The sequence below is a fragment of the Corythoichthys intestinalis genome, chromosome 11 (genome assembly GCF_030265065.1).
Source record: "Corythoichthys intestinalis isolate RoL2023-P3 chromosome 11, ASM3026506v1, whole genome shotgun sequence".
Classification (NCBI taxonomy): Eukaryota; Metazoa; Chordata; class Actinopteri; order Syngnathiformes; family Syngnathidae; genus Corythoichthys; species Corythoichthys intestinalis.
In genome coordinates this window covers 44,203,889-44,229,545 of record NC_080405.1, presented here as the reverse complement: position 1 = coordinate 44,229,545, position 25,657 = coordinate 44,203,889, and the positions used below count along the sequence as shown (strand labels likewise).

General features: G+C 39.2%; 1 protein-coding gene across 1 annotated transcript in view; it reads left to right on the top strand.

Moving 5' to 3' along the window:
• The window catches only part of fat4 (FAT atypical cadherin 4), a 228,135-nt gene that overhangs the window by 118,153 nt on the left and 84,325 nt on the right, over window positions 1–25,657 (top strand). The window contains exons 2-4 of the mRNA XM_057849592.1: window positions 671–802; window positions 14,955–15,216; window positions 17,650–18,000. Coding sequence (XP_057705575.1) covers window positions 671–802; window positions 14,955–15,216; window positions 17,650–18,000 — 745 coding nt within the window. The remainder of the gene's footprint in view (window positions 1–670; window positions 803–14,954; window positions 15,217–17,649; window positions 18,001–25,657) is intronic.

Genomic DNA, 25,657 nt, shown 5'->3' with positions numbered 1-25,657 from the left:
CGTATAGGTGCAACACTAGTACTACTATCCTTGAATGAAAATGTGGAAAAAGCAATACAATTCTATTTGTTTAGGAATGCAATGTCAGGTTAACAAGTGTGGCCTTGCATAAAATGAGGCATATGTTACTCTAAATTACATCATTTCAATAAACAATGAGAAAGCCGTGCATTAAATCTCGATTAGCATAACAAATCGGCGCACATGGCCGAAAGTTTAACCAGCCGGGGGGTTCTGCGGTCTCCCGTGATGTGTGTTTATTTTTCGACGCTCAAGCGAAGCAGCTCTTGACTTTGGTAATAGCGTAATGCATGTTTTCTATGCGGGCCTGCGGGGTGCGTGAGGTCGAGCTAGAAGCCACATTGTGGTTCCCCTAAGTACCACTTCGAGACAAGTTGACTCGGGTATTGTATCAGGAATAGTACACGCTCTAATATCGCTCACAAAGACAGAAAGCTTCGCCGTTCATGTGGTATCAGCGGTCAATATTCTGTAACCTAAGGAAATGTAGAAATGTTGGCAAATGTTCCTCAGCTACGACTTTATTTTCAATAACCACAATAAAAGTGCATAGTGCATTTATTCATTCTTACTCACATGCTCTCTTCAGGTTCGTTTTGGCTCAGCTCTAACTAAAACCTTGGTGGTCCTACTCTCTCCCACTCTGCAGGTGGAGATTACACTTCAGGACATCAACGACAACCCTCCTGTTTTCCCCAATGACATCCTGGACGTAACCATCGAGGAGAACGTGGGGGACGGTTTCAAGATAATGCAGCTAACAGCCACGGATGCAGACGAGGTAACGGCTCCCCAAGTTTCTGGAAGGCTTAGCTGTGCTTTTGCACCTGTTTTGAACACCCAGACAGGCTACCGTTGGACTCGTTTTGATTCGGAATTGAGTCTGAATTTTTGTTTCACAGTGTAGAAAGATCAATACTTTAGGTGCTGCAGGGGTTTTTAAAGCTTTGTGAGCAGAGGTGGGTAGTAACGAGTTACATGTACTCCATTACATTTACGTGAGTAACTTTTTGAGGAAAAATGTACTTCTAAGGGTAGTTTTACTTAGCCATACTTTTTACTTGAGTAGATTTGTGAAGAACCTTACGTTTACATTTTACATTTTTTTCCATCGTTACATTTTTCCTCTTTTTTCTACATATTAGATTTATTATTTTTTTTGCAAGCAATGCCAAGAGTAGCTCAACCAATTTTACCAATGAGACAGCGCAACAATAATCACATGACTCCATTATACCAATCAGACGCAAGCTTGCCGTTCAATGATCACGCCACTGACACCAGCCTGTTCAATCACGTGGCATCTTAAAAGCACCGTAAAAAATGAAGTACATTGATCCCTTGCTACTTTACGCTTCAAACTTCGCACCCTCAGTCATCACTGATTTTTATCTTCGATTAAAATAAATAAATGAATAAATACAGTTGAGCTCTCCCGATCCGACCACATAGTCTCCCTCTCACTCCTGCTGCTTATCTGGCGGTGCGTTGGAGTTGCATATTAAAGTTAACGATGATTGACAGACGATAAGGTTTGATTTTGCCAGAGATGCTTGGAAACGTCAAAGCTCCACATGCGTCAATCATCGTTTAATGTGCTAAACATATGCTGCGGCAACTAATTATGTGTAAGTGAGACGCTTGAGTGGATTTGAGTGGACTCACTCAATGAAGCATTTAATAAATACGAGCATTTTCCTACTTTAAACATAATTCGGTGGGACAGTAACATGTTTAAAACTTATCATAATTATTACATTTGAAGTGCTTGAAAACCATTTATTAAGATATATATACATTAAATGGTAAACGGCGAGTACTTATATAGTGCATTTAACTACATGGTTACAATGCCCAAAGCGCTTTACATTTACCCTTTCACGCACCAATGGTGCTGCTGCCATGCAAGGCGCTGCCAACCCATTAGGGGCACTTTGAGGAATCGAACCGCTGATCCATTTGCCTCATGACAATTCAAGCTACCAACTGCGCCATGGCCGCCCAAAAAAGTTGTTTTTTTTCCTTTAAATTATACTTTGGGGAAAAAAAGTGAAAAAAACATGTCTTATATCTACCTCTTACTCATGCTATATTTTAATAAATACATTGAACACAGAAAAAAAAAATACACACTGTATTTTTATGGGGGGGGACTACTGGAGGTATGATTCTTTTAATTTCATAATAGTAACTATGAAGGAAGTATTCACTATTCAAACTAGGAACTACTTTCTCCACTAGAGGGCACTCGTGCTATTTGGATGAATAATACTTCATTTCTGTCACTTTTTTTTCTCTCGGTGGAATTCAATTTTTTTTTCCTTATTTGTACTTTATCATTATAACAACAGTTCATATAGATAACTTTGTGCTGAGAAAAAAAAATAGCATTGCTTAAAAAAAGACAAAAAATGTAAACAGTGTTGGGTCTAAAACTTGTTCATTAACTTAGTTATTTACCCAAGGCAAGCTGACAAAAGGCAGGGCATAAAGTGAGATAGAGTCAGAGAGTTGACAATTTTTCAACCTGCAGGTTGGGAGAGCCAGGAGACATGTTCCGCGACCAATGTCTCTCATCCAAGTCTCTCTCTGAACTCTCCCGCGCTGCTTTTCTTGAGGGCTTGTTGATGGGCAGAATACAGTTACAACACTGTTGTCCAACGTGGCAGTATTCTAGACAGTGATTGAACAGTCACACTTCCTGATTGAATTTCCTGAGCAGGCAAGATATCTTTGTTTTGAACACACATTTGCACTCAAAGTACTGTAGCTTGGTGGAAAAGTAGTGAGACGTTGTGTGATGAATCAACATATGTGGGTGTATCTACTTATCAGCAGAATGTGATCAATCACCGGTAAGCACATGATTATGGGCTAAAACTGTATTCTTCATAATAGCTTGGGAGTGCACATATAACAGCTGTGGGAGAGCAAACTGGCATAATATATTTGGCACCCAAAAACAAGCTGATCTTACAACAGTTACTCACAATGTTACTCATTACTTGAGTATTCTTTTCACTGGATACTTTTTTACTTGTACTTGAGTACATTTTTGGATGACTTACTTTTACTTGAGTAATAATACTTTGAAGTAACACTACTTTTACTTGAGTAAAATTTTTGGCTAGTGTACCCACCTCTGTGAGTTAAAAAGAAAATTTTCAATGACACTTATGAAAGAAATCATGATGAAAAGTAGTTTTTAATTAATTGCTTGAGTCTCTGCAGCTCGCTATCAAGTTTGAAATTTAACAGCCAAGTAAATCTTTTATTTGTCGTTATGAATTTTTCCGAATGTGATGTCACAAACTATAATCCCTGTTTACAGAGTTAAAAAGCTTTTGACTGCACTTGGAAGACGACAGCTCTGGAGGCTCCAATAAAACCAAAATAAATCGCGGGATTTGTTGATAGCTTTTTGGAAAAAATAGTCCCTTAGAGAAGTGTGAATTCACAAAAACAAAGTCAACAAATTGGCAACAAAGTTGCTTTTAAGACTCGGGGCTTGAAAACAGCTCACAGGAGAAGGGGAGGTCAAGTGAGCAGTAGCTCATTTTGTCATGACCACCTTAAACAAGCAAAGATCTAAAACAAGGGTGAAAATTATTAAATAAATCTCAGTTTGATGAAAGCTTGTGACAGACACATGAATTGTTGAAAAGAAAACTGTTATTATATCTACTTTTATCAACTAAAGGTCCTCTGAGAATGCAAGTCAGATACAGTATACAGCTTATGAACACGTCACCTCACAGTTCTAAGATCCCAGGCTCCGACGTCCATCCCCACAATGGCAGGAATGAGTAAAATGCATTATCTGTACGCTGTTCGTTCGTTAACTCAAACACATGACCAATCAGACTTGTGTCACTTGAGCCACACGGTGTAAATCTGGCCTTAGTGTATCGACATGAGTGGCTTCTTCACACTGACGCGACGCTCTCAAACCATTCACGCAACAAAGTGGGATTACCGGCCATCAGCAAGGATAAAATTAGCGCTTGACCTTTGTCGCATCTGACCGAGACAGATTACCAACTCTCGTTTGCTGAGGCATACCAACACATTGACCCACTCCCGCATAATCCTCCTAAGACACAGAGCCGACATGTGCACTTGAAAATTGTTCCGACGTCTCCCACGTTTTTTGAATGTTATCTGAGAGGTCCCACAGGAGTGTCCCGCCCTGTCGCTAATCCCCCTGAAATACTTCAATGGCATCCCATTCAAAATAGAAAAAAACATGACATTGTTGAACTGTGGTTTACCTACAGTATATCTTTTTTTGTCCACTTTTTAAAAGCAAACTTTAAAATAGCCTCAGTGAAATAGAAAATTTGATCACCATTTGGGCCTTTTTGAACATTAATCGCAACATATTGGTTTTGTTGTATTTCAAAATGGACTGAAACATTGGCGCATGAATGTTTGCCTGAATTAGTGAATGCTTCTCCGGTTACCGGTTTCAAGGTATACCGTGGTGTGAAAACGTCAAGGTTTCAAAACCACTAAAATTTTCTGTCATTCCGTCACTACCCCTCAAGTTGTTGCTCAGTGTCAGCTGTGCTGCACGCTGACTGGAGGACATGAAACACCTGATTTTTTTCCCCCATCGAAGAAAATGAAGTCTCTGGTATGGGAATACTTCGGGTACAGGAAAGTTACAGACAGCCGCAGTTTAAGTGGGCCAACCGACATGTAAAGAACGTTTGCGTTGGGTGGCTACCAGAGAAGGCAATATCTCCAATATGATTTCGGATTTATACAAAATTAAAGATTAGTAAATGCTGTCATGAACATTTGCTACTAGCTACGAGAGTTAACTCCAGCGTGTGTAGTGTGTCTAGCAGTGGTAAAACATACTTTAACGTAAGCTTGTTAATGAGGCAGATAACGTGGCTAATTATCATGCCAATTTAATTTTATTTAGAATATTTCATTTATTTTTATTTTTATTATCCTTTTATTTACTTAACATTATCCTTATATTCCAATTTGCTAATATGTTGTTTTGAAAAATAAAAATCCTGTTCAATGGAGAAAAGTTTTTTTTTGTTTTTGTTTTGTAACCCAGAAATCTCAAAATAAAATATTTTAGAGCTGGAATTGAAGTAACATGAAACTGTGATATTTTTGCTTAAGGTCATCATACCGTCAGAATCTCATAACGGCACATGCCTATTGCCATATGCTGCAATCTATGCCGATACTGTACCAGGACCACATTTTTTTTTCTTAGGTACTAAATTACTGCATAGAAACAATCATTCGCTGCCACTCTTGCACTTCAAATTAATTGGATGTTTACTAGTGATAAAATCATTGAAATTCTCAGCAGAAGGATGACTGGACACCACACGATTGGATGGCTATCATCATCTTGCAAAGGGCGACAAGTGCTCCTTTTCACATTGGCATGCGTAGCCGGTGGTCATCTTCGGTAGGGCGACCATCGGTTGGAAAGTAGATCTTGAAAAGTACATATTGCACAGCATCGGCACGTTATTTCTCAATATAGTGGTACCTCGACATACGAACACCTCGACATACGATCCTTTCGACATCCGATGTAAAATGTGACCCGTCATTTATCTCGACATATGCTTGAAATACGATGACTTACACCAGCGTCACAATTTAATTTAATTTTTTGCCCGCAATATGCACAACAGATTTTCTTGTGAGAGAGATCAACATGGTTTAGTGCATGTGGTGGGAAAAAAGGTGACGCTTACCATTGAAATCCAGATTGAAATGATGGAATGTCCTACGATCTCTACGGTCCCCCTCTGACCTCCGTTCGTCAGTTTTTGTAAGTTAGGTGACCATTATTATTATTATTGTAACATCGGCAAGAAAGTCGCCAGCTTCGCCAGATTTTTAATCATTTGTTTCAGAATTTGTGCAACACATTACGGCTAATGTCGGCCGTGGCCAATGCCAACAACAACAAAAGATGAAAAGTTAAAGAAAAATTCTAACGCACCTGTCTCACTCTTTCGTCTTTTCAGGAACAGCATGCAAAACACAACCGACAAATTAGAACCTGATCTCTTAGATCATTATCATTATTATTCTGATTTGAATAATACATGATTTGTTTTGCAATGTGTAATTGCGATTTGTAATTGTACCTGATGTATTTGAAGGATTTAGCGTAGGTTTTTGGCCTGTGGAACTAATCAATCGAATTATAATGTATTCTTATGGGAAAATCCCGCTCACATACAACCATTTCGACTTACAACCCAAGTCCTGGAACTAATTAAATTCATATGTAGAGGTACCATTGTACTCCCCGATACCAATGATGGAATTTTAATGCTGTAACAGTACCAACATTAGTGCAACACTGCTAAAAACCACAATTCATAGTTTTAATAGGAGGCAAATTATAACTGAAATTAGAGTTGTCCGATAATTACCTTTTAACCGATATCACAATATTGTCCAACTGCAAAAATCCAATAAGGACATATTCGGTCGTGGACTTGCCCATACAAATATAATGGTCTGCTCACAAAACAAATCTCAAATATCTTAGTTTAGAGACATCTAATGGTCACTAAGCATAACTGCTGTGCTAAACTGTGACCAGCCCTTGTACAAAGGAAGAAGGCTTCTACATTCACTTTCAAGGCAACATTCATATTGGCCCAAAATCGATAATGAAAAACCGATGTCGACATTGTCCGATATCATTTTAAAATACTTTTCTTGGCATAACTGAAATCACTTTAAGAATCTTTTCAAACTAATTACAGGTACTTTAATCTTGTTTTCAAACTTGATTCTGAGGCCAAAATAATTTCTAGCCGTCTTTTGTCTTTGGTGCAACATTCATAACACCTACAATGGGGCAAATAAGTATTTAGTCAACCACTAACTGTGCAAGTTCTCCCACTTGAAAATATTACAGAGGCCTGTAATTGACAACATGGGTAAACCTCAACCATGAGAGACATAATGTGGAAAAAACCCCAGAAAATCACATTTTTTGATTTTTAAAGAATGTATTTGCAAATCATGGTGGAAAAGAAGTATTTGGTCGATACCAAAAGTTCATCTCAGTACTTTGTTATGTACCCTTAGTTGGCAATAACGGAGGCCAAACATTTTCTGTAACTCTTCACAAGCTTTTCACACACTGTTGCTGGTATTTTGGCCCATTCCTCCATGCAGATCTTCTCTAGAGCAGTGATGTTTTGGGGCTGCTGTTGGGCAACACGGACTTTCAACTCCCTCCACAGATTTTCTATGGGGTTGAGATCTGGAGACCGGCTAGGCCACTCCAGGACCTTGAATAGGTTCTTACGAAGCCACTCCTTTGTTGCCCTGGCTGTGTGTTTGGGCTCAATGTCATGCTAGAAGACCCATCCATGTCTCATCTTCAACGCCCTTGCTGATGGAAGGAGATTTTCACTCAAAATCTCTCGATACATGGCCCCATTCATTCATTCCTTTACACACATCAGTTGTCCTGGTCCCTTTGCAGGAAAACAGCCCAAAAGTTTCCACCCCCATGCATCACAGTGGGTATGGTGTTCTTCAGATGCAATTCAGTATTCTTTCTCCTCTAAACACGAGAACCTGTGTTTCTACCAAAAAGTTCTATTTTGGCTTCATCTGACCATAACACATTCTCCCAGTCCTCTTCTGGATCATCCAAATGCTCTCTAGCGAACCGCAGACGGGCCTGGACGTGTACTGGCTTCAGCAAGGGGACACGTCTGGCAGGATTTGAGTCCCTGGCGGCGCATTCTGTTACTGATAGTAGCCTTTGTTACTGTGGTCCCAGCTCTCTGTTGGTCATTCACTAGGTCCCCCTGTGCAGTTCTAGGATTTTTGCTCACCATTCTTGTTATCATTTTCACGTCACGGGGTGAGATCTTGCATAGAGCCAGAGATCGAGGGAGATTATCAGTGGTCTTCCATTTTCTAATAATTGCTCCCACAGTTGATTTCTTTACACTAAGCGTTTTACCTATTGCAGATTCAGTCTTTCCAATCTGGTGCAGGTGTACAATTTTGTGTCTGGTGTCCTTCAACAGGTCTTTGGTCTTGGCCATAGTGGAGTTTGGAGTGTGACTGACTGAGGTTGTGAGCAGGTGTCTTTTATACTGAAAATGACTTAAAACAGGTGCCATTAATAAAGGTAACGAGTGGAGCCTCGTTAGACCTCGTTAGAAGAAGTTAGCCCTCTTTGACAGACATAAATCTTGCTTGTTTGTTGGTGACCAAATACTTATTTTCCACTCTAATTTGGAAATGAATTCTTTAAAAATCAAACAATGTGATTTTCTGTTTTTTTTTTCCACATTCTGTCTCACATGGTTGAGGTTTACCCATGTTGACAATTACAGGCCTCTCTAATCTTTTCAAGTAGGAGAACTTGCACAATTGGTGGTTGACTAAATACTTATTTGCCCCACTGTATGTGTTGTTTCTCTCATGCCACTGGGCGTCTCAAGAAGAGAATCGAATTTTTTTGGATGACATCATAGGTCTACCCCTTCAATGAGGGACAGGTTTCCCGTCGTTACCTGCTTAGTCACACTGGGAACATTAAATCCAGGGGCAAAAGTCAGACTTTTGAGATCACAAAGAGGCAAAATGGTCTCAAGTTTAAATGATGAGGCCACACAACTTTGAATGCACAGCTGTTGGCCTCGCCCCCGCGTCGTGTGAGAAAAGTCATTAAGTCACACTTATGGGCATTCTTTTTTTTTTGTCAGTCTACATATTGACTGTAAATCTCAGTGCCCCAGGCAGGTTCAAGTGTTGGGGGAAATGCTGGATTTTTGGGACATTATTTGGTCTTTCATCTCGAAAGGCATATGGAATTGAAATTATACTCACTTTTTCCTTATGCGGATTTAATGGGATGGCAGTCTGAGGCATGAGCCACGAGCTATTTTCATCATTAGTGAAAAAAATCCCATTTTTAAGAGCTGAATTGAAAAAGAAAGCGTATGTATACCGGTTTTGCAAAAAAGGTTGCTAAGATGTTAGAGTTATACTACAGCCAAGTTCTTTGCCCACATCCTCACACAGGAAACCCAAGTTGCGCCGACACCGGGAAGAGATCGGAAGATTCCCCTTTGAGGCCAAGCTGTTGACCAGCTGACAGCCTGAATGCAGACATCATATTCCAGACCTTACCGTGTTGTAAAATTATGTCTGTCTGGGCCTGTTTTCACCCCAAAAGAGTTGAATTTCAATCAGTGGACCAGAACCAATAGAGGTTAAAGATCTTTTGAAAACCTTTGTCACCTCATTTGCCTGATGTGTTTTATTAGATTGCCTAACTCTCATGGAAAATTTCACTTTTGCATTTTTAATTAGGATAAATTGCAACAACAGGTGCTCCGAGAGGGGTTTCTCAATATTGAGAGTTGAAATGAACGTTACCTACTACGATCTTATAAAGCCTTCTTTTAACTGATGTGAAGGCATGAAAAAGGACTGCAGCTGGTTTGCTCATTGATACTTGTTATAGCTTTTCTTGATTTCTGCCCAAGGAAGTGTGCCTCAACTATTGCATTAGTGCCAGGAAGTCGTCAATGAAGATGAGTAGTAAGGGTTATCGGCCATCAGTATACCAAGACTCGTAAATCTGGCATTTACGAAAATGAAGAAGTGCACTGAAAGTCCGAATTCCAACCTTAATTGATCAGTTGGATCTAGGCATGTGACGGTATGACATTCTGACAGTATGGTAACTTTACGCAAAAGTATCACGGTTTCGCGGCATCACACTATTACAATTACAGCTCAAAAATGTGTTTAAAAAAAAAAAAAAAATTCCATTGCACAGGATTTTTATTTTTCAAAACATATTACCAGAATGGAACATAAGTATAATGTTAAGCTAAAATAATAATGATTTAAAAAAAATCTGAATAAAATCTAAATAAATGCAGTCCTTTAGGTAAGCATAAACCCACAGCCATAGCTTAACATTATTATCATCAGAACAAAAATAATTTAATTATCTTCCATAAAACGTGTGTGTGACTCGTACCATGTTTACATTATACACACACTCTTTCTCAGCACAGACAGTTACCTTGTTTTACCACGACTAGACACACTAAACATGCTGGAGTTAACTTGCGTAGCTGGTGGGAAACGTTCATGATAGTGTAGCCACGGCCGTCTTTTATATAGCCAAAGTATTCCCATACCAGCGATTTCGTTTACTTCAATGGGGGGAAAAAGTTCAGGAGTTTCACCTCCTCCAGCCATCGTGTAGCACAGCTGACTCACTGACACTGACAACAATCGGTGGGGGAGGGTTAGGCCTTGCAGCTGCAAGCGAGGGATTTCTCCCAGCATTTATGCTACATAAAAAGTAGCTAATACGTTCTGGATGATATGACGGAAATTCTTTGCTGTTTTGAAACCGTGACGTTTTCCTACCACGGTATACCTTAAAATCGGTTATCGGCACATGCTTAGTTGGATCCCTATCTAACTGTTGCAGAAATGTAACATTTTTTGAAAATGTATCCAAACATTTTAAAACCGTACCCGGTTAAAAAAAAAACAACAAAGACCTAAATTCATTATCCGAACCCCACCATGTCCCCCGTCAATGATCCCAAATGCGTTTTGTCCTTTGCCTTCCCCGACACATCTACAGCGCTGCCATCTTGGCTAAATTACAGAAGGCCTGGAAACCAATTCAAGTCGAAGCTGCGGCTACCTCTTTTTTCCTGGATAGCCACCTCGTCAAATAGAAACAGGTGACGGGTGTCAGCACATAGTTTTTCAAACGTCTCCGTTGCCGAGTTTGTCCTGAGGCCTTCGGTCTGCTAAATGAGTTTACTTTTGCTCCTCCTGGAAGGCTGCTGTTTAATTGGTTAACCCCCCTCATACACCCCATCTCAATGATGTGTCTATTGAGGGCTGTAAAGTAGGCTTGAGACAAGGTCACGAATAAAACTGCTGTTAGTGTGTCAGATCTTAATCACATACTTTGCCAAAACATTATCAAGAAGAATTGATTCCCATTTTTCAAGGCGTAGTTTTCACAAAAATGCCCGCCTGCTGCAAAATTTAATTGGCGAACCGACCGGCGTTGGTTTCCAGACTGTAGCCCAGGTGGCTGATGGGATTGCCAGAGCGAGATTCACTGATTGATGACAGCGGGGTTTTTAGATGAGTTCAGCCTCACGCCGGCTGCCTTCTTACTTTTTGGTTTTACTGCACCTGGACCTTAGAAGGGGGGTCTGGTAATGCAATGACAAAAGGTCAAGCATTCAAGAAATATTTGAAATAAGAATTTGTCATGAGTTGTGACTGACTGTTATAACTTGGAAGACTGGCTGACATGTTTGAAGTCTTGTATGACTTTTAGGGTTTATTTTTATGTCAAAGGGCAGCCTCTCCTTGGATGAGCTTATCTACTTCTGCTCTCCTATACTGACACCCACTGGTGTACGTACATACAGAAAAAAGTCGCTAAAGCCACCATGTCATGTGAATCCAATTGCCATCAGGCAACAGCCAGTAAATATGCTAATACACGCATCTCAACATAAGCCTTCCCATTGTCCAGGCAGGATCAAAAAGCAACCCGCAAACGTCCCCAGATACAACTGAAAGAGAACCTTCTCACTTGGCTTTTAAGCAGCTGTAATAAGAACCCTCGCCTCATTCTGCTGAATGGAAGACGCTTTTTGATGTTTTTTTTTTTTTTTATTATTTAATGCATAAAAACCTCAAAACGAGACAGTTGTCTGATCGCCTATTGTTGCCTGCACAAACCTGAACGTCAAGCTTCTGTCATTGGGCCCTTTCACACATCATATCACATTCAGGGCCTGCTCCCCGATTCCAAAGCCTCTTGCCACAGCTGTGATAGTGGCTGTCACATGCTATGCGGCTTGTAGCAGAGGACGTATTAGCTGCTTGATGAGAGGAACTCGGTGAACCTTTAAACATGGAAATTCTTTCTGAAAGCATGGATTTTGCTGTGGTTTAAACTGTATAAAGTGGCGTACAGTGGGGCAAATAAGTATTTAGTCAACCACTAATTGTGCAAGTTCTCCAACTTGAAAATATTAGAGAGGCCTGTAATTGTCAACATGGGTAAACCTCAACCATGAGAGACAGAATGTGAAGAAAAAAAAAATCACATTGTTTGATTTTTAAAGAATTTATTTGCAAATCATGGTGGAAAATAAGTATTTGGTCAATACCAAAAGTTCATCCCAATACTTTGTTATGTACACTTTGTTGGCAATAATGGGGGCCAAAGGTTTTCTGTAACTCTTCACAAGCTTTTGACACACTGTTGCTGGTATTTTGGCCCATTTTTCCATGGAGATCTCCTCTAGAGCAGTGATGTTTTGGGGCTGTGGTTGGGCAACACGGACTTTCAACTCCCTCCACAGATTTTCTATGGGGTTGAGATCTGGAGACTGGCTAGGCCACTCCAGGACCTTGAAATGCTTCTTACGAAGCCACTCCTTTGTTGTCCTGGCTGTGTGTGGGATCATTGTCATGCTGAAAGACCCAGCCACGTCTCATCTTCAATGCCCTTGCTGATGGAAGATTTCCAATCAAAATCTCTCGATATATGGCCCCATTCATTCTTTCCTTTACACAGATCAGTCGTCCTGGTCCCTTTGCAGAAAAACAGCCCCAAAGCATGATGTTTCCACCCCCATGCTTCACAGTGGGTATGGTGTTCTTCGGATGCAATTCAGTTTTCTTTCTCCTCCAAACACGAGAACCTGTGTTTCTACCAAAAAGTTCTATTTTGGTTTCATCTGACCATAAGACATTCTCCCAGCCCTCTTCTGGATCATTCAAATGCCCTCTAGCAAACCGCAGACGGGCCTGGACGTGTACTTTCTTTAGCAGGGGGACACATCTGGCAGTGCAGGAGTTGAGTCCCTGGCGGCGCAGTGTGTTACTGATAGTAGCCTTTGTTACTGTGGTCCCAGCTCTTTGTAGGTCATTCACTAGGTCCCCCTGTGTGGTTCTGGGATTTTTGCTCACCGTTCTTGTTATCATTTTGACGCCACGGGATGAGATCTTACATGGTGTCCCAGATCGAAGGACATTATCAGTGGTCTTCTCTTCCATTTTCTAATAATTGCTCCCACAGTTGATTTATTTATACCAAGCATTTTACTTATTGCAGATTCAGTCTTCCCAGCCTGGTGCAGGTCTACAATTTTGTCTCTGGTGTCCTTCGACAGCTCTTTGGTCTTGGCCATAGTGGAGTTTGGAGTGTGACCGACTGAGGTTGTGGACAGGTGTATTTTATACCGATAATAAAATAAAACAAGTGCCATTAATACAGGTAACGAGTGGAGCCTCGTTAGACCTCGTTAGAAGAAGTTAGCCCTCTTTGACCAAATACTTATTTTCCACTCTAATTTGGAATTTTTTTTTTTTTTATCAAACAATGTGATTTTCTGTTTTTTCTTTTCACATTCTGTCTCTCACGGTTGAGGTTTACCCATGTTGACAATTACAGGCCTCTCTAATCTTTTCAAGTAGGAGAAATTGTACAATTGGTTGTTGACTAAATACTTTTTTTGCCCCACTGTATATCTGTCATAGCCTGGTGCTATCCATGATTCCATGGAAGTCAGTCAACGGTCGCACATTGATCTGCACATTAGTGCCAAAATAATCTGATTTCCTGCTAGATACACACCCTTTGATCGCCAATCAATCTATCAGCTGAAATGGTGACCCTCTAAGTGGCCTCAAAACTTCAACAAGTTCAACGCTGAGAAAGCCAAGATAAACATTTATCATTCGAGTCTTGAGGATGCTCTAAGGGTAGGTTCATACAGCAAGTCTTAATGCACAAATCCAATTTTTTTGTGCTTTTCTGACTCTATTAAGGCATAACCTGACGGTCTGAACAGGACAGGTCGCATAAAAGTGGACCATTTCAAATCCGATCCAAGTCACTTCCGTATGTGGTTCAAATCCGATCCGGGCCACATTTTTCCAGAATGTTGCTGCAGTATGAACTGTCAAGTCTCCCAAATCAGAGTTCATTCAGCAATTGCGTCAGCAAAGAGCGAGAGAGCCGTAGCGTAGAGATTAGCGTTAGCGCCTAGCTTGAACTCGGCTTTTAGGGAAGAGGTGGGCTTGACAACAGTCATTAAAAAAACTAAATCGGGGAAAAATAGGATAAACCTGTGAATGCTCGTTTTTTTTTCTGGGCGCCAAATGAGCAATATTTCAATATTGCCTACATGGCCGAGAGTTGGGGCAAATTGACCGTATGCGTGTGCGTCATGCACGCATGCACTGTGGGTACACATACAGTCAGTGCATGCGTTTAATCAATACATATAGACTTTGAATGTCAGACTAAACAGGGGTTATTCATGTCTGTTATTTGTGTCCGCTTTTTGGAAATCAAGATATGATCACGCTATAATGACGTAGAGCCAGCATATGTAGTCATTTGTTTTGACGCTTCTGCGCTTGCGGGTCAGTTTGCTCAGCGCAGTGTCGGACTTTGAATTAGTGAGCATGTGTAATACTTTATCGGGCTCAATGGACAAGCCTGTCCCTGGCTGTTGGGTGACGGGTTTCGATAAGCATCTGCTTTTCCCGTCTTCCTTGTCTGTCTTCGTCTTTCCTTCGGGTAAAATTCCACATTCTGAAACTGTCATTGATTTTGATGATGATGACAATGACAATTCATTCATTCATTCATTCATTCATTCATTCATTCATTCAAAAGCAGTCTGAACGAGGATGCCAAAAAATCAGATCGGTGCATTAAGACCTGCAGTCTGAATCTAGCCTAAGTAACATCCATTGTTTTTGCTCTATAACAATGCAGGTTGCGGTCTACCTTACACTCACAGTCACTGATGATGTTGACCAGGATAAATGATAGAAAATAACAACTGCAACCTAATCAATTATTTCTTTACCTTAAGGGCCCAAACGCTCTGGTGACTTACACCATCATCAGCGGAGCGGACGACAGTTTCCGGATCGATCCCGAGTCCGGCGACCTCATCGCTACCAAGAAACTGGACCGGGAACGCCGCTCCAGTTACTCTCTGCTGGTGCGCGCCGACGACGGGAAGCAGTCCTCGGACATGAGGCTCAACATTACTGTCGAGGACGTCAATGACCACACGCCCAAATTCTCGCGGCCAATGTACTCATTTGACATCCCCGAAGATATGGCTTCAGGTAGGGATTTTCTTTCACTTTGAGTATGTGGTGGCGAGGAATTGTAGAGTGGTTGTCTTCCAATTGAAGGCTGATCCTTTGTAGTTCCAGACCCCCAGTTGCCTCTGATGCTGTGCGTTTTGTAGATAAATAGTACTGAAGAGGGGCATCTCCTAACTGAAGGTTGTAGGGTTGATCCATAGACTTCAAAAATCTATTGACCTGACACTTCGTCATTCTTTGTGTCACGCATTATGTGAGGGGGCTGAGCTTCATTTAGTAATAGCCGAAGACGGCACAGACTCATCTCGGATTTAAGCTTGAATTTACTTACAATTGGATTTAACTACAAAAGCTGTACCGCATACATACAGGAGGATTGTTTCAGGAGTGATTTGTTCGAAGATTCAAGGTAAATGTGAATATACTTCGTACCATGCATGCGTGATTGAAGCATTTATTCGCAGGAATTTTCTTCTTTGTCTAAACATGGAGGCGGCTAATTTTCGTAACTGACTAACCTCATAGTTGGCAATAAACCCTAATCAAGAATTGAAACTGTTTTACATCCATATCTATGAAGATTTCGGGGATTTAAGCATTTATTCACAATAATTTTCGCCAGAAAACCTCCTTTTACGCCAGGCGGCCGCTAGCCTCATTCGCTAACATAGTAGCATGGTACTTCATCAATATACGTCAAATAAATGGTAACTGTATGGTTTCTTTGCTTTTAACCAAGAATTGAGACTGCTTTACATCCATATATATTAAGAATTTGGGGATATAAGTATTTATTCACAAGAATTTTCACCAGAAAAGCTCCTTTTACGCCAGGCGGCCACTAGCCTTATTCGCTAACATAGTAGCATGGTACTTTGTCTATGTACGTAAAATAAACACTAACTGTACGGTTTCTTTGCTTTTAACCAAGAATCAAGACCGTTTTACGTCCATATCTATGAAGAATTTGGGGATTTGAGCATTTATTCACAAGAATTTTCGCCAGAAAAGCTCCTTTTATGCCAGGCAGTCGCTAGCCTGATTCGCTAACATAGTAGCATGGTACTTTGTCAATAAACGTATAATAAACGCTAACTGTACGGTTTCTTTGCTTTTAACCAAGAATCGAGACCGTTTTATGTCCATATCTATGAAGAATTCGAGGATTTAAGCATTTATTCACAATAATTTTTGCCAGAAAACCTGTTACGCCAGGCGGCCGCTAGCCTCATTTGCTAACATAGTAGCATGGTACTTCTTCAATATACGTAAACCAAACGCTAACTGTACAGTTTCTTTGCTTTTAACCATGAATCGAGACTGTTTTATGTCCATATGTATGAAGAATTCGGGGATTTAAGCGTTTATTCACAAGAATTTTCACCAGAGAAGCTCTGTTTACGCCAGGCGGCCGCTAGCCTCATTCGCTAACAGTATATAGTGTATAAAGATAATACAGGGATATTCTATTCTATAATAAGTTGTGATTGTATATGGACTTTATTCATTATCTATTTACATATTTAACTTGCAGTAAATTAAAAAAATTAAGTTGCTATTTTGGTCAAAAACTTATATGATATGTTAAATATTGCTATTGATCCTGAATATATAGGTGATTATCTCTGCATTTGGAGATTTTGGTGCATCTAGTGTAAAATCTGAGACTTTTATAGCCATTTTAAGTTATGTTATACTTATATAGAAAATCATTAATCGGGATTTTATGAGGGAACGACTTCGAATTTTTTGATGCCACTGCTCATATAGACTCATATATGGCTAAGGTAGGTGCCTGTTTTGGTTTTAGGTCGGTAGCAGCTTTGGTTTGGTAAATATTTGAATTTGAAGTTTTTGAAAAACAATGGATCCCGTGTCATGTCAATAGGTTATGAAGTCTATGGTTGATCATTCATTCTCGTATGACAAAGTATCCTTAAGCGAATAATATACCCTGAATATTCCCCTGATGTTGCGTAAATGCAAAGATGATTGTCATCAAACTGAAGGTCGCAGGCTTGATTCTTGATCAAGAGTCCTTTTTCAAGACTCAGTGGTATTTAAAAAAAAAAAAAAAAAAAAAAAAAGTGAAAGCCCTAGCAGCACCAAAGGCTAGTTCTTTACTCTATGGTTATGCTTGTGTTAGCTCAACCACAACCACACCAAAGTCAAAGCCACTTTCTATCTTCATAGTATTCAGCAAACAAAAATGTACCATTATATATTTTTGTATTCATCAATGTCATGAATGACTGGCAGTCTTTCTAGGCAATTTATTTGAAAAGTTATTCTTTTAAAATTAAGAATGGGCTTTTCAGCCACGAATTAGTCATCCGTATTCATAGATAACCTTGTAGTGATAACTCCCTGCTGAGATTTTGTTTAATTGCATTGGAAGTGAAAACCGAATCCTTCAAGGATTTTTTATTTGTGTCAATGACTATATCACAGGCTCCATTGTGGCGGCGATCCTGGCCAGCGACTCTGACTCAGGGGTGAACGGTGAGGTCACGTACTCACTGGAGGACGATGACGAGGATGACACCTTCCTGCTGAACCCGGTCACTGGAGTTTTCAATGTGACACGGATGCTGGACTATGAAACTCAACAGTATTACATCCTTACCGCAAAAGCGCTGGACGGCGGGGGGCAGGCCAGCACAGTCCGTGTGTATTTCAACGTCCTGGATGTCAACGACAACGTGCCGGCATTTAACACCACTGCGTACAGTGCATCGATTTCAGAGAGCCTTTCCCCTGGATCCAGCATTGTTACTGTCAGTGCCAGTGATGCAGATGATGGTATGTATATGGAAGACAATGATGTTTTTACATACATAGTCAAGACATCTTGATATGAGGGATCACTTATTAACCAATTTTTAGTACAGGTAGTCTCTGGGTTACGAAGGACTCAATTTACGTAATTTCGACTTTACGACACAGGAGTCTCGTCAACCATTGTCTCCTGTCATTTTTTTTTGTATGTTTCTTTTTAAGCTGCATAAACAGTACCTTATTGTACCACACAGTATCTTATTTTTAACTTTTTTACCTTGACGTGTTCTGTCCTCACTAAACGTGAAATTGTTCAGATTGACAGACAGCAAATAAGGCAATTGTGGTTTTTGAAGCGTTTTCCTTCCTTCACTTTTGACAATTTGTAAAGCTGTAGCACACATATGTACATTTATGTTCAAAACAATAGACATTTTAACAAAAAAAAAAAAAACACGACACAAAACAATTGGTGTTTAAAATGTCCATCTCATCTGATCAAAATGTAAATTTAGTCGATTAAATTATCCCAATTTGCCTAGCAAAAGTCAGCTAACTTAAATGCTACGAATGCTAACGTATTTACAATTTTCATAGCAAATCCCTCACACATAACTCCAAAAACTATAACTCTAAACATAATTACAAATGCATAAACAAACATATATTGGCTGAAACAACTTACAGCCTTATGTGGGCCAAACGAGAGGGCAGCTGTCCTATATCCATGTCAGACGAGTCTTCTACTCAGTCAGAGAAGCCAAGGCGAAACTCCAGCCACACCCAACACTTCTACCAGAGGGCTGTGTATCCTCCATCTTTAAACAAAACGAAATAGTTTTTGACTTTTTAGATAGTTATTTTTTTAAAGGGTTACTTATGATTTACGCAGAAATGCGGGTTACATCGCCAGCATAGGAACGGAAAACATCCTGTACATACCAATTAATACTAGTAACACCGTTCTGGACACAGCTTTAGGTAGACATGCCTTGCTTCTTTTTATTAGGCCAAATAAAAGAGATGATAAAATCTACTTATAAAAGAAGATAACAGTGGTGGACTGTATAATGTGCATACTGAATGCAAATAGGACAGATATGACAAATATGAATGTGCCCAAATCTGAACAACTAAACTCGTATTAGAAAAAATTGACTCGGTGAACCGGTATCCATACAGCATATAACAGTATATTTAATTTTATACATGCATCGTACAGTCTATCATGTCAATTCTAACCTCATGACATGCATCAAATAACTTATAAAATACTACGCGCTCACCATGTGATTAAGAGTGAGATCAGGTAATGCATTTTGCCGAGCCTCCTGTAATTACTGCTATATGCGGGCCTTAATGCACTGGTTGTGACCTACATTCCCGTGAAATACGGCGTCCAGTATTCCTGTTGGCCTCCTCATAAACGTATAGCTGCCTGTTCCCACTGTCCAAATAAAACCGCACCATTGTTAGCACTTCCTAAGCCCTGCCCTTTGACCCACCCCCCCTTTGTCTGTGGACAGAGTGGCTTGAACTAGGATAGAAATGGCACTCATGCCTTTGATAAGGGATTACTTGTGTACTGTAAATACGCTCTCCCTGAGTGTCACACTGTGGGAAGGTGCAGATGCTTTCCACATGACTACCCCGTTGAGTTGAATTACCGATGCTCAATTTAAGATCGTTTCAAGGCCTAGAGTGTCACAGAAGCTACAGTCTTTGGATGGAACCACTTCCTGGTTTTGCGTGTGATTTGCGTTGTATGGACGAAGGCCTCACTTGACCAAAACACATCAACATAGCAACCAAAGCAAGCAGCAGCAGTGAGAAGCTAGCACCTTCAACTTTTAAAAAGCCATTTGTGATATGCCCATAAATCCAAAGCACAGGAACTACGAGATGGGTCTAATTTATTTTATTGTAATTTCCAAGAGAAAAGGAATACCTTTTACGTTGCATGTAACGTTTTGCAATACATATATGGTCTTTTACTTTTTGATGTAATGTACAGTGTAGGGCTGCAGCTATCGATTATTTTAGTAGTCGATTACTCGATTAACTAGTTAGTTCGAATAATCGAGTAATCGGATAGGGACCATGAAAAATCAAAATACCTGATCTGGGCCTCAAACGGCATAAAATAATTTAAAAAATGAGGATCTATGAACAACAAAAGAACAATTGGCTGACTTACATAGGTAAAGTCCGCTAGCTTAAATGCTATAAAATGCTAACTTTAAAAAAAATTTTTTTTTTCCTTTTACAATGTTCTTAACAAATTGTTCGGATACATATTCCCACAAAAAAAGCTAAATATACCTATAAATTAATTACGAATGCATTGTAAAAAAAAACAGCTCAAACAAAAAAATAGCTTATGTTGGTCTTAACAGGGAGCAGCTGGATTCAGCAATGTAAAATGAGGCAGACTAGAGGGCAGTGTATCCACCCAAATCAATAAAACTAAACGCAAACACTTTCATAATGAACCATTACAATGCCACTTTAATTAAACGAATACTCGAAGCAGCCACATGTAATTCGAATATTTTTTTTCTAATCGAATACTCGAGTTAATCGATTAATCATTGCATCACTAGTACAGTGTATCACAAAAGTGAGTACACCCCTCGCATGTCTGCAGATATTTAAGTATATCTTTTCATGGGACAACATATCCCCAATTTTTCTAAATGCAATCTTCACAATAAAAATGCTAAGTGATGAAAATGGGCAACTTGAAAATTTTCAAGGTCGATTTCATTTCAGTTATGATTTAAATAAGTCATCTTTCTTCGTGATAGTGTGAGCAAGTGGTATGTCCCATTCTGTCATATATGTAACCATTAATTTTTAAATGGGGGGAAAATTTGCAAATTAAAATGAGCAGGAAATGTTCATATATACAGTGTATCACAAAAGTGAGCACACCCCTCGCATTTCTGCAGATATTTATATCTTTTCATGGGACAACACTGACAAAATGACACTTTGACACAATGAAAAGTAGTCTGTGTGCAGCTTATATAGTAGAGTTCATTTATTTTCCCTTAGAATAACTCAAAATATAACCGCTAATATCTAAACCCCTGGCAACAAAAGTCAGTACACCCCTTTGAAAAACTGAGTACTGCTTGTCATTTTCCCTCCTAAATGTCATGTGACTCGTTACAGGAGTGCTGTCAGCATTGCTGCAGAGATTGAAGAGGTGGGGGGTCAGCCTGTTAGTGCTCAGACTATACGGCGCACTCTACATCAAATTGGTGTGCATGGCTGTCACCTCTGGAGTAAGCCTCTTCTGAAGACGGTACACAAGAAAGCCCGCCCGTCTCATCAGACCATAGGACATGGTTCCAGTAATCCATGTGCTTTGTTGACATGTCCTCAGCAAACTGTTTGCGGGCTTTCTTGTGTACCTTGTGTCTTCAGAAGACACCTGGGGTGACAGCCATGCACACCAATTTCATGTAGAGTGTGGCGTATGGTCTGAGCACTAACAGGCTGACCCCCCACCTCTTCAATCTCTGCAGCAATGCTGACAGCACTCCTGTAACGAGTCACATGACATTTTGCAGAGAAAATGACAAGCAGTACTGAATTTTGACATTCAGGGATGTACGTTTTTTCAAAGGGGTGTACTCACTTTTGTTGCCAGGGGTTTAGATATTAGCGGCTATATTTTGAGTTATTTTGAGGGGGAAATAAATGAACTCTATTATATAAGCTGCACACAGACTGCTTTTCATTGTGTCAAAGTGTCATTTTGTCAGTGTTGTCCCATGGAAAGATATAAATATCTGCAGAAATGCGAGGGGTGTGCTCACTTTTGTGATACACTGTATATATGAACATTTCCTGCTCATTTTAATGTGCAGATTTTCCCCCCATTTAAAAATTAATGGTTACATATATGACAGAATGGGACATACCACTTGCTCACACTATAACGAAGAAAGATGACTTATTTAAATCATAACTGAAATGAAATCGACCTTGAAGAATTTACATTTCATCACTTAGCATTTTTATTGTCAAGATTGGATTTAGAAACATTGGGGATAAGCAGCCTGCCATATATTCAGGAATTCACCTTTGCATAAACAAGAGCGCCCAGTTTCAGCTTCTTGTGCGAACACAATTTGTGGAAATGAAGGCTAGATAATGCATTTAAGCACATTTGGCATATCCAAGACTGCCATCTAAAACAATGGAAGCTGGGGAAAATGTTCACCCTTCCTCTAACCTGCACAATGTATTATTCGTTGTCATGCTAATTTGTAATCCCAGGTAATATTAGATCATGACTTTATTTTTCTTTGAAGGCCACTGTGATTGGTCATGTCGTTTTAGCTGTATTTTCACTCAAAGTCTACTGCAATTAAAATAGAGCGTGAAACAAAAAGGACACCCCATCCCATCTTCTTGATTTCCCCCAAATTAGATCTTGTAAGCAGGTTTAGTTCATTTCGAACTGGGAGCCAAGTACAAACTGGATTAAACAAAGCAGGCAGTAAGCACTTAGGACCAGATGTTGCAAATCTATGTCAGGTATTCTTTGGTAGTGTATCTTTTACATTGGACCGTTATGTACAATAATGCAGGTCGTGTGTGGTTATAGTTCATCAACTGGTTTTAAAGTCAAATCTTATATTTTCGTGTGGGGTGACATATAGCTTAGAGAGGCTCATTAGAAACAGGCAAATGACATCGAGTTGACCGTAGTTGACCTAATGAAAAAGTGAAATTTGTTTTTAAACAGGAAAAAAACTGCATGTCAAAAATAATCTTGTCTCACTTCTGGATACCGAAAACAATCGGTGGTTTCCTGGTTTCTGCTATTTTTTCGGGATGCAGACATCCACTTCCTTTTCCAAGTCTCACAAGCTATTTTTTGTCATGTATGCTGTTTTTGTGAGATTTGAAAGTTGCCTCATCAACAAAGCTAAGAACTGACCTAAGCCTGTTTATGTTATTTATATGGCTGTCAAACGATTAACATTTTTAATCGAGTTAATTACAGCTTAAAAATTAATTAATCATAATTAATCGCAATTCAAACCATCTATAAAATATGCCACATTTTTCTGTAAATTATTGATGGAATGGAAAGATAAGACACAAGATGGATATATACATTCAACATACGGTACATAAGGACTGTATTTGTTTATTAAAACAATAAATCAACAAAATGGCATTAACATTATTAACATTCTGTTAAAGCGATCCATGGATAGAAAGACTTGTCGTTCTTAAAAGAAACATTTTAGTACACTTTATAGAAATTTTATATTAAAACCCCTCTTAATGTTTTCGTTTTAAGGAAATTTGTAAAATTTTCACTCAAAAAATAAACTAGTAGCCCGCCATTGTTGATGCCAATAATTACTTACACAATGCTCATGGGTGCTGAAGCCTATAAAATCAGTCGCACCCAAGCGCCAGCAGAGGGCGGCAAAACTCCATAAAACACAATTAACAAGTGAGCGTTTCACTGTACCGTCATTTAAATCTGTCTGAGCGGGGCATCTGCGTTAATTGCGTCAAATATTTTAACGTGATTAATTTAAAAAATTAATTAACGCCCGTTAATGCGATGATTTTGACAGCCCAAGTTATTTATGAATGTTTGTCTTTTTTCATTAATATTCATAGTCATTCAGATGGAAATCATTTGTTCCGTGTTTTTAAAAACTGTAATTTCACACTTGATTAAAGGGAAGGCACTTGAGAAATTATATATATGGCAGAAAACACTCAGGTGACTTAAAGTTTTGCTCTGAGACCCCCAATTTGGCCAACTTTCAAAAGTGTCCCATATGTATGCGTGAAACATCATTGGTAAGCTTAAAATCTCAATTTTCTGGGGGAAAAAAAATTTCTCAACAGGGAGGCATTTAAAAAAAAAATAAAAATAAACAGCAAAACCCTAATTGGAGGCGAGAGCACGCGAGAGCAGAATTAAAGACGCCACAATTTTAACGAGAGATATTATCGCGTACTTTCCTTGTTTCGATCCAAAAACACCATGTAGCATGTATCACCGAGTATCAAGACACAGCTGTGAATGGCCACAGCCGGATTTTTTTTGTTTTAATTTTATGGGTGAAACGTGGTTATATAACAAGGGTCGCGATGCAGAAATCGCAGACAACAAGTGGCTGAGATTTTCTTTTTCATATAGTTACCCTTTTAAACGTTATTTTTCAATTTTTTTTTTGTTTGGATCGATTATTTATCATCTAACATATCGGGGAAAATGCAACAGTAACAAAAAAAATAAATAAATAAAATTAAGCGATAGTTATGAGGTAGATATCCTAGACTTTTTTACAGGCGCCAAATTTTTCATTGAGACGTAATTTGTTTAAAAGTTTAAAATATACGAGTGAATAATTTTTTAAAATCTTTTTTTTAAACTAAATATGAGACACCAATACATGATTCTAAGCTAAAAATGACAGACATTTTGAATAATGAAGATAATTACTTATAGAGATGTCCGATCACGTCATTTTCAAAGTATCGGAATCGGCAAAAAAATATCGGCTATGCCTTTTTAAAATGTATAAACGATATATAGTTTTTTAATTAAATCGTTTTCTAATTGTATTTAACGTTACAGACATAATATGTTACACTTATCCCGAGTCTTTAGTTTAGGCTTAAGGTAGGGTTATCAAATTTATCCCAATAATGGCAATAATTAATTTAAAAAAAAAATGTATCACGTTAAAATATTTAACGCATTTAATGCATGCGCTGCACGACCCACTCACGCATTGTCGCACTCCATCTGTAATGGCGCCATTTTGCCTATATAGAGAGCTAAAAGGCAGCGTAAAATGAGTAGAGTGAATTTTGGCAGCCTTTGGAGCCTTATTTTAATTGGCTAAAACTTTACAATCCCAGTCCCAACGATTAGAAATATTATGGGAAGCAATGTAGGGAAGCAAGGTAGCAATAAATCTTTGTCTTAACAACTTATGTTATTTCCCAATGCAGAGAAGATATATCAATTGATAGCACTACGCACAGTCATGGTTCCACTTCCCATCATGCATTTGGGCATGGCCTTCAGTATCAATTACTGAAAGCTCAACAAATACAATATGGCAATATGTAGTCACAATATACAAAGTCACAAGTCTTTCTATCCGTGGATCCCTCTCACAGAAAGAATGTTGATAATGTAAATGCCATCGTGAGGATTTATTGTCATAATAAACAAATACAGTACCTTTGTACTGTATGTTGAATGTATATATTTGTCCGAGTTTTATTCATTTCTTTCTAAATGCATTGCCAAAATGTATATGATCGGGAAAAAATTATCGTTAATGATTGGAATTGAATCGGGAGCAAAAAAAAAGCAATTGGATCGGGAAATATCGGGATCGGCAGATACTCAAACTAAAATGATCGGGATCGGATCGGGAGCAAAAAAACATGATCGGGACAACCCTAATTACTTACCTTCTTTTTATGGCTAGGTTGAAACAAAAGCGGTTGCGCGACGTCTGTAAACGGGGGTTTTCAGGGTAAAACGGACAAATTAAAAATAGTTCGGAGGCTTAGTGCGCCATGAATCTGCTATGGCAGAATATAGAGATATTGTTCTATCAAACACAACAGTTCTTTTGGCTCAAAATACAGCAGTTTATTTTAAAGAGGGGTG